The sequence below is a fragment of the Notolabrus celidotus genome, chromosome 4, assembly GCF_009762535.1.
Source record: "Notolabrus celidotus isolate fNotCel1 chromosome 4, fNotCel1.pri, whole genome shotgun sequence".
In the NCBI taxonomy this organism is placed as follows: Eukaryota; Metazoa; Chordata; class Actinopteri; order Labriformes; family Labridae; genus Notolabrus; species Notolabrus celidotus.
The window spans coordinates 13,099,976-13,114,499 of NC_048275.1; the positions used below are offsets into that span (position 1 = coordinate 13,099,976).

Here is a 14,524-nt window from a genome sequence, read left to right on the forward strand (position 1 = left end):
TAAGTCAAAGTCAGATGTCAGCAATCAGTGTTTTAGCCTGTAGGAATATGTACTCTACATGTCAGAAATGGTTCTGGACAGGCAAACATGCTCCTGCATCCTCTCCACTTCTCATGAGCCATGCTCTTCTCCCCTCAGGTGGTGAGTCGTGTTGCTGCTCAGCAGGGCTTTGACTTGGACCTGGGCTATAGGTTGCTGGCTGTGTGTGCTGCAAATAGAGACAAGTTTACCCCCAAGTCTGCAGGTAAGACCTAACATTTCTATTCAAACACTAGCAAGTGCATGCTCATACTTCATCCCATTTACTGCTGTTGACGTGCAAGACAGTGGACGACACGGTGCTCATTGTTCTTCTCGCTATAATTATCCAGCCTTTTAAGGAAATGAAACCCAAAATTGAATTGTATGCATTAAAGTTATCAGAAGTGAGTCGTGTTTCATTGTTTTGCTGAGGCCATGATGCACATGTAGCAGCTCCTCATTATGTTCTGATCTCTTTATTTTAACAGTCTTCAAATTATGTTTTCACTTTCACTTTCACTAAAAGGTTTAAAAAAGTAAGAACGGTCCAAATTGTCTCCTAATGTGTCCTATGAAACTGTGGTTGAGAATTTTTTGATCTCTACAAGCAACTGCGAGCACAGACGTTACACAAGAAGCCCACAGGGCATTATAATGTCAGATATTTTTAGCCTGCATTAAACATTAATGTGCTATTGAGATGAGCTGTCTGGGTGGTAGCCTCACAAAAACAGTCCAGTCAACAGTCTTTTGCACACATATGCAGTCTGCATGCACACACACACAACCAGAGAGAAAGACAGAACAGAAACCCTTCCTTTAGACATTTATCTCTCGAATCCTTCCCTCCGCTCCGGATCCATACCTCCCCTCCCCTCTTGCTCCCACACTCCTGCAGGAGCAGCCTGTTCTTGTACATTTGTCAAAGTGAAATGTGCAGAAGCAGGAGAGAGAGAGAGAAAGAGTGAGAGAGAGAAGAGATGGATGGCCGGGGAGGTGTCGCTGATGTGTGCTGGAGCGCTCACTCTGCCTGACAGAGACCTGACAAAGCTGTATCCATCCAGTCAGAACACAGATAAACCTTAGTGCGGCAGTTACATAAATGAGAGCAGCGAGAGTCAAATATTTGGATTAAACTGTCTGATTTTTCTGTTTTTGTGACAAGAAAATATGTCAGGGTTTCATAACACGCTCAGATATTTTAGGCAGTGTTGTGACTGAATAAGCAGAGAGCAGAAAGGCATCTGTTTCTGCTGTTTTTTTACTCGCATTGCTCCTCTCATTCTGACATTTGCTCTAGCTGAAAATATCCTCTTTCAGTTGTGGTGGGAAGCATCTTGTTTGGGGGAACTTAAGTGGTCAGACAGACGTCAGTGTACGATATTGATTGCTGTATTTCTCTCTCTGTCTGTGTTCTTGTGTCGGTGTAATGCGATTGTTGTGCAGGCTGCCTGTCTGCGCCCGCCTGACAATCAGAATCATCCTCAGGCCTGCTGATGGTTCTGGGATCTAATAGAAGACAGCACAGGGTTTCAGGGAAGAGCTGTTTATGCACGGCCGACAAATGGGAAGTGTAGTGTGATTATATATTATGGGGTGGTGGTGGGGGAGGCATGCGAGCTGTGATGCAGCCAGTCACAGGCCGGCTGTTGGGGGTGGGAGGCAGATGTGACTCAGGGGCTGATCTTACTCACTGAACATCCGTCTTGCCTCCCTTACAAGGACGTCTGTCTGAAAGCAGACGGGAGGGCGACAGAGGAGACGTGATGCACACTTTAACTCAGACAAACATGCAATTGTCTTACAAATGCGTCAACAAAGCTGCAGAGGAGCATTTGGCTCTCATTGCTCTGTTAGCTCCGTCTGTACGGTTTGATTTGAGTGTCTTAACTCACTTCTGTGAGTCTAATTGTGCTGCCCCAGCACAATGCACAATCCTCGACAGCCCGCATGGCGACAGAGGGCCACAGATCTGACACCTGAGATCCCCAGACGAGGGCCGATGAGTCTGGGATTCTCTGTGTGGGCTCCTCAGGGGGAAGAGGAAGGCTCTTAAGACTGCGGATCAATCACACTGATGCTTTCTTTCAGAGCTTCAGTTAAGGAGGACATTGATGGAACAATTATTGCTACCCTAGTTTTTCAACTTGAGTTGTTGCAAAATTGAGTCGTAATGATAACTGCTGAATTGTTGCAGTGTGCATGCAGTTAACTACAAAAATAGGGCAGATGATTTTGCAGAAAAAACAGAGTTCAAATAAAATTCAACTTTCAGTAAATCCAGTAATCCCTGTGTTGAGGCTACTGCAGGATAATCAGATCTACAGCGAAAAGAACAGATTTCTCATCCTGGATTCATTAAGAAGTCTTGTGCTTTATTTTGTAATTTTGTTTGTCGTACAACACTTAAACTCCAATTTAGCGCACAAATACACAAACCACACACACACACACAGGCGCCTAACGTTGCACTTCTCCGGATATAAAAGTATGAAAAGTTGCCCTTTGACATCTGTCGAGTAAAGTTGAGAGATTTTCAGCGACATCACAGCGCTGCTGATGAGCTGTCTGCAGATTGTGACCCCGCGGTGAGGCCTGGTGGGGATTAGCATGTTGCTCTAATCTGGAATGAGCCAGAGAAGAGACTTATCTGCTGTTAGGCGAGCTAGCATTAGCACTGTTAACTCTGCTCTTCATCGCTACCAGCTAGCATGGTTCGACACAGTTAACTCGCATGAAAGAAGAATCTACCAGGTTGAGATTTCTGCGTCGTGAACTCCTCGAATGTTTTGTGAAGTAGTCTGAAATTCTGTTGTTACATGGTCTCTCAGTTGTTTATGTTTTCTGGGTAATAATCTGCAGTCTGAGAGCTTCATTAGATAATAGTTGTGCTGCTGCCCTACAAACAAACACACAGCATTAATAGACCCTGAGCTGCTGCTGCCGCTGCTGTGAAGTTCAGCAGACAACAAATCAGATTAGCCACGTAATCTATCGAGGGTTTTACTGTTTCCTTCCTCAGTGAATCTGCCACCAAGCTCGCAGCACTTTGTCCTCTTTCATTATGAAGCACAGGGCCGCAGCAATAAACCACCAAAATACCATTATGACAACTTCTGCACTCTTTATGACAACTTTCATGCCTCCTCCGCTCAATGACGTCCCTGACTTTAAGGTTTCAATTAGATGAAAGTAAATCTTGTGACTCAGTTTGTGTTTTATGTTTGGAACATGACTGGACTCGCTCTGGATTAGAAGTAGCTGCTCCCTGGAATGATCACTATGTTCTTCGAAAAACCGCCTTTAATGTTTAAGTCATATTGCAGGTTGCTGCTTGTTGTTTCTCTGTCTAGATGAAATAATGCTTCAATAATTTATGTTGGCGTTGCATGTTATCAGAATACGCAGCAGTTTAAGCTCAAGCTGTTGTGGTAAACCAGCAGGGAGTTTTAAAGATCCCTTTTATGTACATGAATGATAATGCTCTTTGATGTTTTTGTTGTTCGTTTCTCTTCTTCAGCTGATTAAGAGTGAGTGTTTGAAAGAGAAAAAGGGAAAATATGATGAGAAGGGATTAGCTTTGTTCTTGATGGTTGGTAAATTCCCCCCCACTCTCCTTACCACCCACTCAAATCTGACATTAAAAAGAAATAGTCCCGGCTGAGCTGCAGAGCCGTCAGCGCCCCGGTCAGTCAACAGTGCGTGCTGCTCGCAGGGCGATCACATCAGGAAAACAACCACTCCGCTGTGTCAACAGTGACAGAAAACTTCCAGGGTGTGGTTGTAACTCACCCTGTGTCCTGTGAAACACACACAAACACAGTCAGAGCTGAGGAAAAAACAACACTTCAACAACTCCTATAATTCAGAGTGAGAAGAAGTGCTCCCATTAGACCGTAGACTCATTGCAGAGTGTGTGAGCGCCCCCCCCCCCCCCCCCCCCCCCCCCCCCCACACACACACACACACACACACACACACACTCCTCTCCCTCTTCCTCTTCCTACAACATTTCTTCCACTTATCCGTCTCAATTTACGTCCACTTGATTGATTTTCTCACCCCGTCTTTCCTTCCATCTTTGAGCTGCGTGTGTAGAACTAGAGGAAGGTGTAGGCATCCTTTGTTACTGACCCAATCAACCTTACAGACTTTTATATTTAATTACTGCTGAGTAAGAGCAGCGCGCTGAATTATTAACAGGAAACAGAGGTTATTTTTAGCGCATGGGCCTCTCCTCTGACACTCTCCAGCGGTTCGCCTTAGATGATGAAACCCCTTCGCAACCCCGAAACTACCCTCAGAACTTCACTATTAAGTTTGAAGAAACAAAGCTCATGGGGAACTACTTTATTAGGGTAGCTGAATTTGTGCCCTGGGCTCAGTGGGTCCTCTATCACTGACTGCTTAATTGGTTTGATTCACACAGTTGCAAGTAAATTCATTTTCTTAATATCCCAGCTGAGCCGGCACCACAAAGAAGACTTTGTTTTTAGTCAAATCTGGATGAGCAAATGATTTAAATCCTCTTTTTGTTCAGGGTTGACTGATCTGGCACCCTCACCTCAGAACTCAACCCCCTACCCGTCACCCCCTTAGGGGCTTTTGACACACCCTTTACAAGTGATATTTCTGTCCCACAATGCCTCCGTTGTGTGTGCGTGGGATATTTTTTTCTGAAACTGTTGATGACTGAGCGCGTCTGTCACACAGAAAAGCCACACAAAAGACAACTTCCCTCCGCTGTCACAGGGCCAGTGGGCTTTCCCCGCTCTTCAGCTGCACGGCACATCACAACTTTTTTGGTAAGAAGAGAGAGAACTATGACAAGTTCAGATCTTTCATGTTCATTCATCCATTTTTTTATGGTTATGTTCGGGGGGCTGGTGAGGAGAAGATGAACTCAGATTCACCCTCAACCTGCCTCGTCTTTAATTCAGCTGCACTCGGCTGCTCTCTGATGTGATGTAAGTTGGATTTACAAAGTTGCCTGTGATGAAGACGAGGGGATGTTGTCAGATTAGATTGTCCTGCAGGCAGGAATCCCTGCTCTGATAAGGCTGATAGCTTACAGCCTTTGTAAAGATTGATCTTTACATCTCATACTTTCTTCTTCTCCCACTTCCTTTTTTTTCATGCATTGGCTTCCAGCCAGACTGCATAGCATACTAAGCTCCACCCATGTATGCAAGTTTGCAATCTGAGCTTGCAGAGTTGTTTCTTCTGGGTTTTTTTGTCCTTCCTGACAAATGGCAGTCACATTGACGGATTATTCATGTGTCATTCTGTGTGTGTGATAGCACTTTAGAGGAACAGGGCAATGGAGCGCTAGGCTGACTAGACTGAGCACATCAATAACAGCACCTCACGACAGAGGTGAGAAGCACTGATATCTTACCTTCTCTATCTCTACTCCTGTTTGTCTGCGTCGGCTCGCTGTCGTTATCTCTTCCTCTCATCCTCCCTCCTCCTCTACTGTCTCCTCTTCTCCCTCTGTCTATCCAACCTCCCTCCCCCCTTCCCCTCCTACCCCCTCCTGCTGTCTCGAGAGTGTGTTGGAGCCGGTAGCAGGTACAGCAGGAGCCCATTAGTGCACAGCCCTTGCTCTGATTGGATAAGCCGGAGAGAAACCGGGAGACTGCCTCTGAATAATTGATGTGCATTGTGCAGACGCTGGACAAGGGGAAAAAAGACAGATCAGAGAGCAAAGGGAGGAGGAAGAGAGAGAGAGAGAGCAAAAAAGAAAAAAAAGAAAAGAGAGAGGAAGACAGGACGAGGAGAGAGAGAGAGAGAGAGAGAGAGAGAGGGAGGAAGTAAGAAAGAAAGAAAGAGTGAGCAGAGTAAAGGATATGTGCAGAGAGTGAGAGTGATAAGGCGCAGGCAGGAGGCTTTGGGAGCAGCGAAAGCTTTGAGAGTTGCCACCGGCCTCTGCGGGAACAGGAGCATTTGTGACACTTGAGTCTTTTTCTCTGCGCTATGAAGGGAATGAGATGAGATGTGCAGGGACTTTGCTTGGCTCTGGGTAAGTGTGTGTGCGTGTGTGCGTGCGTGTGCGTGTGTGTGTGTGTGTGTGTGTGTGTGTGTTTGTGTTTCTCTGCTATCCATGCGTGTATCCCTGCACAGAAGTATTTGCTGTATTATTTGCGTCCATGCGTGGGGGCAGGATCAGGGGTTAGCAGGCCAATGGAGCAGCTACAGTCTAAGAAGATTAATTAGAGTTGCACAAACTGAAGCAGAAGTAGCCGGATGTTGCCTTTTTAGAAACTCTGAAAGCAGAACTGTTTTATTATTTACACCGTGCTTTGACATCACAGTTGCATTCGTAATGCAGGCCTTGAATAATGTTGGCTCTTATCTTCTATCTGGTGTGCCAGCGTGAGTGTAGGCTAAACACAGGCTGCTCACACAAGACAGGATCAGGATGGATCAGCTGACCACAGGTTGACCTACATGCTGTTCTATCATAAGGCTGTAAGTGGGTTTTTGTGTGTGTGGACAGTACATCATATTGGTTGCATTCTGGCTTGTTTCTGGGCTTTGTTGGTCAAGGTTAGAGGAGAGGTTATGGGTATGTTGATGGGCATTTAAGGGGTCAAGCTTTGGGTGAGTGTGGGTTATTTTTACAGGCTTGTAGGCCAGGAGTGTAAGATTTGATTGCACACAAATAGAACAACAAACACATGTAAGGTTAAATGACTTTACATACATGCAAATGCAAAAAGACTTCTTCCCATCTTGCTGCAAAGGTTCAGTTCACCCTGTTCCTCTGCAGCTTCGTGCATTCAACAGCTTTCTCCAACCTTAAGGAGCGCATATCCATGTATGTGTTGAGCGCCAGTTTCTATGTGTGCGTCCGTGTTTCTATGTCAAGAGAAGATGACCCACTTTCCACTGTGGATTCTTTTTTTAAGTTGTTGACCTGTGCTTGGGGCCAGAGCCTGTCTGCCTGTCCACTCATTAGGAGAGAGAGAAGAGGAGGAGGAGGGGTAGGAGGGGAGGGGGAAGTAGTCATGGAAGGACAATGCAGTTAGATAAGCAGACAGAAAGGACTGCTTTTTTGTTTTAATCCTCTGGTGGTGTTTTAAACTATTTAATGCTCCTCAAATGTCTCATAACGGGAGAGTGCACTTCTACCTCATGAATGAGGAAAGGTTAGCCGGGCTATAAAAGCGACATGATGCTGCAGGCTGTTCAATCAGAGCTCCGTCTAACCTTAACACTGACAACTTAATTGGCAGACAGCTCTTGCAAACAATAACACAATCATCTGTTGACCTATGCGGGGAAATACTATAACACAATGCGTCTACCAGCTAGCTGTTATGGAGCTTTAGCACTTCCGGTTAGCCTGAGTGCTGAAACCGTCTGCATCCTCAAATAAACCACACTCACAGCCACATGCAGCCACTCTAGCCTTCCTCTTTTCTCTCTCTCTCTCTTTCTGGCTCTAAAGCTTTGTTTGTACTCAACACACCTCCTGAGTACTTCCCATCAGGCTGTTTAGTGACTCATTCATGACATTTGACTTTGAACTGTAAGCTCACGGTTTGTTTTTGCAGCATGTTTCTGCTTTTCTTTTTTTCCTCTATGAATCATTGTCATGCCGGACTCACATCCCCTCCCTCCACCCTCTTCCTCCCTCCTGTCACTTGAAAAAGCAAGTTGTGTTACATTTTCTTGCTTCGAATTTGAGAGCAGAATTTCAGGTGGGACAAACTGACGGCAGGTATTGAGGGTGGTGCTCTCTGCAACCTCCCTCCAGGCGTTAGAGAAACACATCTTGCAGGATGTGTTTCAGGAAACACTTGTAAAAATTCTTCAGCCTTGTTAATTGCCTCCTTTTCCATTCAGCGCTACTGCTGAGGTGTTTTGACATCTCCTCAAGAAGTTCTTCCTCTTACTAATTCACCTGTAAAAAGGCCCGCAGCTGGAATGTCATCTTTTTTAATCACCGTCTCATCTATTATGAAACAGCAGCCCCGAAGAAATCTCAGAATTCTTGATTGTGTTTTTCACCCTAATAGTTTCATCGGAGGAACAACAACAGTGTGAGGTTAAAAGACACATTGTGGAAGTCGAGACAAGGAGTGTGTCTGCTTATAATTAGGCGTGTGATATTTGTGAGTTCCCCTCCAGTGGTGGGGATCTGCACATAGCTGATAAGAGCAATTCATTCACAGCCTGCCGTTCTCTGATGCTCGTTCTAGTCGAGTGAGGAGCTTTACTGTATACTTCACAAAACCCAGACACTGACTGTGTTTGTTTACCCACCCACACACACCTCTCGTTTCATATTTACTCTCCTTTTTTTTCTGTTTTTCTACGTATGCTTGTGTCTACTTACCTGTGTACTCGTGTGTGTTTACATGCCTTACATGACTGCAACTGTGCATATTTACTATGTGACTCAGATGTGGATGTTAGGTGTGTGTGTTATCGTGCTGTGCGCGAGACGGTTGTGTGTTGTGACGGTTTCTCTGATACAGATGTGGAAGGTTGTGACCCCCAGGCTTAGTCCTGCAAGCAGGACATGCTGACTCACAGAGCATGTGACGCAGATACACCGACCACCTGTATTTCATATTCCACTGGCGATGTAGGTTAAATCTGCAGGTCAGAGCTGTAACCTCCGTCACAACAAATGTACCCAGCGCACACCTGTAGTGCTGTGCGAGGGATGTGGTCTGTGAGGTCATTCAAAGAACTGAATTTACAGGATGCAACAAACAACCCGTCAGGTAGAGCTGGCCAATAGACAGGAGTTATTTTTAACTGAATGTTTATGTTTGTTACTTCATCATGGGAGTATTTTTAGGGAGTATGTTTTTAAAAAATGATGCATCATAGTGTCACAATGTTTTTAAAGCCATGCTGCATCAACAAAGTGATGCCAACAGCATTCACCCACTGTAGATTTCTACTGCGAATGTAACAACAGATTCAGCTTTTCATTTACGTATTGAAAAGTTAATATTAATATTAATAAGTGAAGCAAATACAGAGACATCATTATTTCATTTTAAATTAAAGCTTTAGTAAACGTTTTTGAGCTTGTTATGGGACAGACTGAAATCAATAGGTCATAGGAATGACTGGCAACCCCTTCCCTACAGGCCATTTAGGAGCAGTGTGTTCTTGGGCAGGCTCAGAGAATACTTGTCGACCCGTTGCACATCCTTTACTCTGAGTATGAACTTTTACCGTCTGGAAGAAGGTAGGAGTCCCCAAGTGTAAATTGATTTGTTTTAAAAACTCCTTTGTGCCGATCTCTATTAGAATTTTAAATAGTAAATAGCCTGTTAGAGTTGGGACAGTGTTATGGTGTTCTCTCTTTAAGACTATGCTGTGTGTTGTATGAATGTGTACTATTTATTGTATTTTTTCTTATTTATTTATGTGTTTTTGTGTCATTGTGGTGATTTTTGAAGGAGCAGGTAATATGTGCAGCATTGACAATAAAGAACATCACATCATATCTTAATACTGATTCCTCTAAATGAGCTATCAAAGCAAACAAGACTGCACTGCCATCCAGACCCTTTATAATCTGATGCCATCCCTAAATCTTGAACTATGATTGGTTACTTGCCTCATTGAAGACTGGACTTGTGTTAAGATCAAGTGTTTGGACAGTGTTGCAATAAGCTACTATGCACTTTCTTTGCACTTAAATGTAGGACACTTTATTATGTTGGTATTTTAATTGTTGAAAAATACTCAGTCCTTCTGTTTCCAAGGGCCCGTGCGTAAAGGAGGAACCAGTCCCTCATAAAAAAAGAGCAAACTTCTGCCCCTTGAATCATTGCTAACAGAACTATTATTTGTAGTTTGACTGTGTGCATGAGTTTACCTTTGCTTGCATTTTTAAGTACTTTAATTTGTGATTTTGGAAAGGATTAAGATTGGAGGATTTAAATATTGCCATTCTGTGGCATTATTTTAAAGTTACATGCGCACTCTGTGATACTTTAATGTTATTAATTGAAGTAAATATGATAAGCTGAAGCAGAACAGCTTGATAAATGCTACTTACTCGTGTCTATTTGAGCACAAACTTTATACCACCTCTGCATAAGTTAGTGTCCCAGTTGTGCAACCCCAGTCACATAAGTCTGGACACGCCTCTGTTGTTGTCACAGGGTATGTTTCAGATGAGACGATTTACATCACATTGCAGAAACAGACGATATATTTTCCACAGCGACAGCGTGGACGACAGATATGGCAGTTAAAAGAAAGCTGGAGCTTTAACTAAAAATCATGTTCCTTAAAGAAGGTATTAAGAATGTTTTTTGATGTATTTTTTTAAAGTTTAAAAAGTTATGAAATGCAAAACAACACAAAGTATGTTATGTAAAAAATGAAATGAAAAGTGATAATATTTGATAGTTAAGTATTGTGATATTATTGTATCAGTGGGGACCCACTCTTAATGTATGTGCGTTTTTAACAATTTTTTCTTTCCTTAATTCATTTAAAATTTGAGACTTTCAGCACAAAATACTTGAGCTTTGCGTCGTCTTATTTATTTTTTTGCAACTCCTTACCACTACCAAAAAGAATATATATACACATACTTATGTTTGAAACTTTACTCAAACATTTGGATCTTTTAAGCAAATCTCCATCAAGCTTAGATTGACCTAACCCTCCACCCGGACTGTAAATGTTTTGTTTCTTTGGCCACATGCAACATAGAGATCCCTCATACCACACCAGAGCTCCGACATATTGCACCTTCAGTCAGATCCAGCCGTCATTCTTTATCATGTTTGGTGTTCATGCTGAATCTAATAACTCTGCCCCTTCTTAAAAATGTGTAATTTGAACCCCACAGAAACCAGCACCTGCAGGAGATGTCAGAGTGACTCAGGTAGAGCTTTACCCTCCCTTCTGGGCTGCAGCATCTCTCTCTTTTTTGGCTTGTGACCCACACACAAACATTCCTGGGGAGGAGGGGATATGCCCACTCCCTCCATATCCACCTGTCCTCTGTCTAGCATCCTTCCATCCATCCTCCCCCGCTCCTCCCTCTGTCCTCATGTCTGGTGCTTAGCCAGAGGTCGTCGATGAAATTCTGTCAAACTGGCCCAACAAGGAAATAGACAAAATAGAATGTAAAAGGCAACCAAATGAGAAAAAAAAACACAGTTTAAGAGAGAGATTAATTCAGATTTAGATTTTTTTTTCTATGCGCAGAGAGTTAGCTCCATTAAAGGCCTGGTTTAGGTTGAGTGTGATTTCTGACACAGAGCTGTCTCTCTGCAGGGCATGTTTGAGTTGTTCTGCCTCCAAGCTGTTGAGACTAAAGCCCATTTGACATGCTCTTACCTCTGAAGAAGTTGGCTGAACAGAGAGGGGGCAGGATGGGGAATATCATTGACTGCTTAAATAGCTTCCATTACACTTTTTGCAAAACGCATGATTTTTTTTTTTTTTAATTTGCAGGATTTTATATCTCCCCCATATCCGTCTTCTGCATAATACTCTGTACCCACACAGACCTACCTGCCAGTGTTGTACAGACTTCTGTCTCTGATATCTATTATAAATTGCTTCTTTTTATCATCCCACACATTGTCTCAGAAGGCTTCTGTGTCTAGTGCTGCAATGTTCATGCTCAGAAAAGTGTAATTTTATGTGCAGTATTTTCTCCTCTGTCTGTGTTGTTATCAAACGTATACAGTATAGCCGCATGCTCTGCACTACATGTCTCTATTAAAGCCTGATGTCGGTGGTGTAGGTGATCAAATGTGGCCTAACGGCCAGATCTTGTGCAATTTTATTCTCAGTTGTGATGTAAGGGTATACATTTCTCAGGGTCGTGGAGAGCATAGTAGTTCATGTGGCTACAAGAAATACCTTGTATCTCCACTCCATGTATCTTCATCCTGTGTAGCTGCTACACTAAAGGAACAATTTCTTCCAATCAGGTCTTAAACATGAACATTAAGAAAAAAAAACTTACAGTAATTTTTATTTATGCAAATCCAATAGATGTAAAATTCACCTACAGTTTTTCAGGAATTTCTTGTTTATGTTTATGTTTATTTATTTGCATAATTAAAAGAAAATACACACAAAAAAAGAGAAAAGATAAAAATACACTGTGCAGGAAGAGGCAGAAAATTCAGAGAGCTTATTTGAAGCCTCCATCCAAATAGTGTTCTAATAGCAAAAATGAATTTAAAAAATACTAAATTGACACATATAAAGACAATAGTTGATACTGAAAATAAAATAACATAAGAATATACAAAATTAACAATTAATATAAATACAGTTATTACATCAACATAATTCAAAAGTACAAAATATGATGTGTATGGACACCTGTTTGTGAGTATGTGGTTGAGCATGATGAGTATAACTAAGTAACAGAAGTTAAAAGTTTTTTCAAGCATCCTTTATAACATTTTAAAGATAAACAGTTTTTCGCCACATTGGAATAAATATTCCAGAATTTGCTGCCCCCGAAACATATTCAGAATTGACTTCTACAGGTAAAACATTTACCTGCTATTATAGTAGCTCTGAAATATCCTTGAAAAACCCCAAAAGGGTAGTGTGCACTAGTGGTCACCAATATCTAAATTAACTAACTTAAAGCAGCCTTGCCACAAAAAGGTCTTCTAATGTTATGCTGATACTTGTTAATAGCCGACTGTGTCAGAGCTTAAAAGGTCTGATTTTAGGCAACTTATTATGTAAGAGTATCAAACATCAATGTAGTGGTGGCAGAGAGTTTAACAATAGTCAGTACTTGTAAAATAAGAAAACATCAGCTGGCTGCTAGCAGACAGTTTGACAAGTGAAACTGAAAAAAAAAAAATTTGCATGAATCGTTGAAGTACTGGTAGAGAGTTTAGTCAGAGATGGCAAGATAACCAAACAACAGTGGGGGCTAGCAGAGGTTTTGAAATTAGTAATAGCTAGCAAAATTTGCGAATATTAATTGAGTGCTTCATTACTCAGATATAACACAGTTAGCAAACATCCGAGGGGTGCTAGCATAATGTTTAACATAGCTTGAGCTAGCAACATGTGCGGGGTCTTGCAGAGTTTAGAATTAGCTGGAGCTAACAAGATTAGCCAACATTTGTAGGGTCTACCAGAGAGTTTAAAACTAGCCTCAGCTATAAAACTTAGCATCATTGTTGTGTTAACCCTCCTGTTATGTCAATTTCTCTGGAACAGCAATAATATTCCTGGGTCAATTTGACCCGGCCATATTCAATTATCCAAAAGTGTCAGAACCCTAAAAAATCCCAATACACATTTTTTCTAATCTCATTTTGAACTCCATTACTAACCATTTAAATCAAGATTTGGTCCATTGGTGTTCTTTAATTCTCACAGATCATGGTTCAATGAGGATAACTCACTCAAAATTAATGTTAAAACTTGTTTTAATGTACATTGGAAATCCCTAAATATAAATACAACAGTTTTACATGACAGATTTTTGTTTATTTTATTTTAAATTTTGAATCTTTTTATTTTTATGAAGTGATGTCGATAAATGAACACTACTCCTCTTCTGTCAGATGCTGCCCAGATTTTTATGCAGCATTTAGCTGGTTTGGAAGGCATATATTGCCTAAAATAGACTTTAAAAAAGAGTCAGTTTGACCCGCAACATAACAGGAGGGTTAACTGAAAGTTTAACATCAGACACAGCTAGCAAAATCAGCTGTGCACCCAGTATGGTTCTAGCTGAGACTTAATGGTAAGCTCAGAGGGTTTTACAGATGTTTTAAATGAGCAGTAATTTGCAGGCCTAGATGTACATCTTCACATGACACCTTAAGCGCATTAGCATTGTTTTTGTGCATTTTTGTATTTGTGTGTTTTTATTTCACTCTGCTTTATTGCAGGAAACCAACATGTAACACTGAGTGGTACCACAACAGTAGAATGTGCTGCATGTTTGGCTTTACATTGAAATTGTGTCAGGTGTTTATCTACTCGGTGGGCTCACCCTAACTCTATTAAGTCACAGTTCACACATTTTTAGTGTCTTAAGAATGAGATTGTCAGCAGTATGTCTTGATTTAACCAGTGAAAAGAAACGCTCAAACACTTTAACCACACACAAACGCTTGCACACACACAGCGCTATCAGAGTTCATAGTAATTAGTGTTGGGGTTTGCTTGTAAAAGAGGACTTGTACACCCACTCTGTCATTAGTTAATGGGCCTTGCAGCCTGTTACCAGGGCTTACTCCGACTCCCTGCAGCTCCCAGAGGGGCTGAGGTGAGGTGAGAACGAGCCTGGGCTTCTGCTATCAGTCAGCCATACAGCATTAAACACAGCCTGCGTGAGGAGGGCCCATATGTCTCGGGGCATTACTCACTTAGAAAGCTGCAGCTTCTAAGAACCGGAGCTGTTCGAGAGGGTTCAGGAGAGTTCCCTGAGAAATAAGCTTATGTTCTGCTCTCTCTGCTCTCTCTCTGCTGGCCTGGGACTAAACAGACCAGTTGTTAGGAAGAGCTCACTGTG

General features: G+C 42.2%; 1 protein-coding gene across 1 annotated transcript in view; it reads left to right on the forward strand.

Moving 5' to 3' along the window:
• Window positions 1–14,524, forward strand: part of zmiz1a (zinc finger, MIZ-type containing 1a) — a 138,270-nt gene that overhangs the window by 108,604 nt on the left and 15,142 nt on the right. Inside the window, exon 6 of the mRNA XM_034682686.1 lies at window positions 139–244. Coding sequence (XP_034538577.1) covers window positions 139–244 — 106 coding nt within the window. The remainder of the gene's footprint in view (window positions 1–138; window positions 245–14,524) is intronic.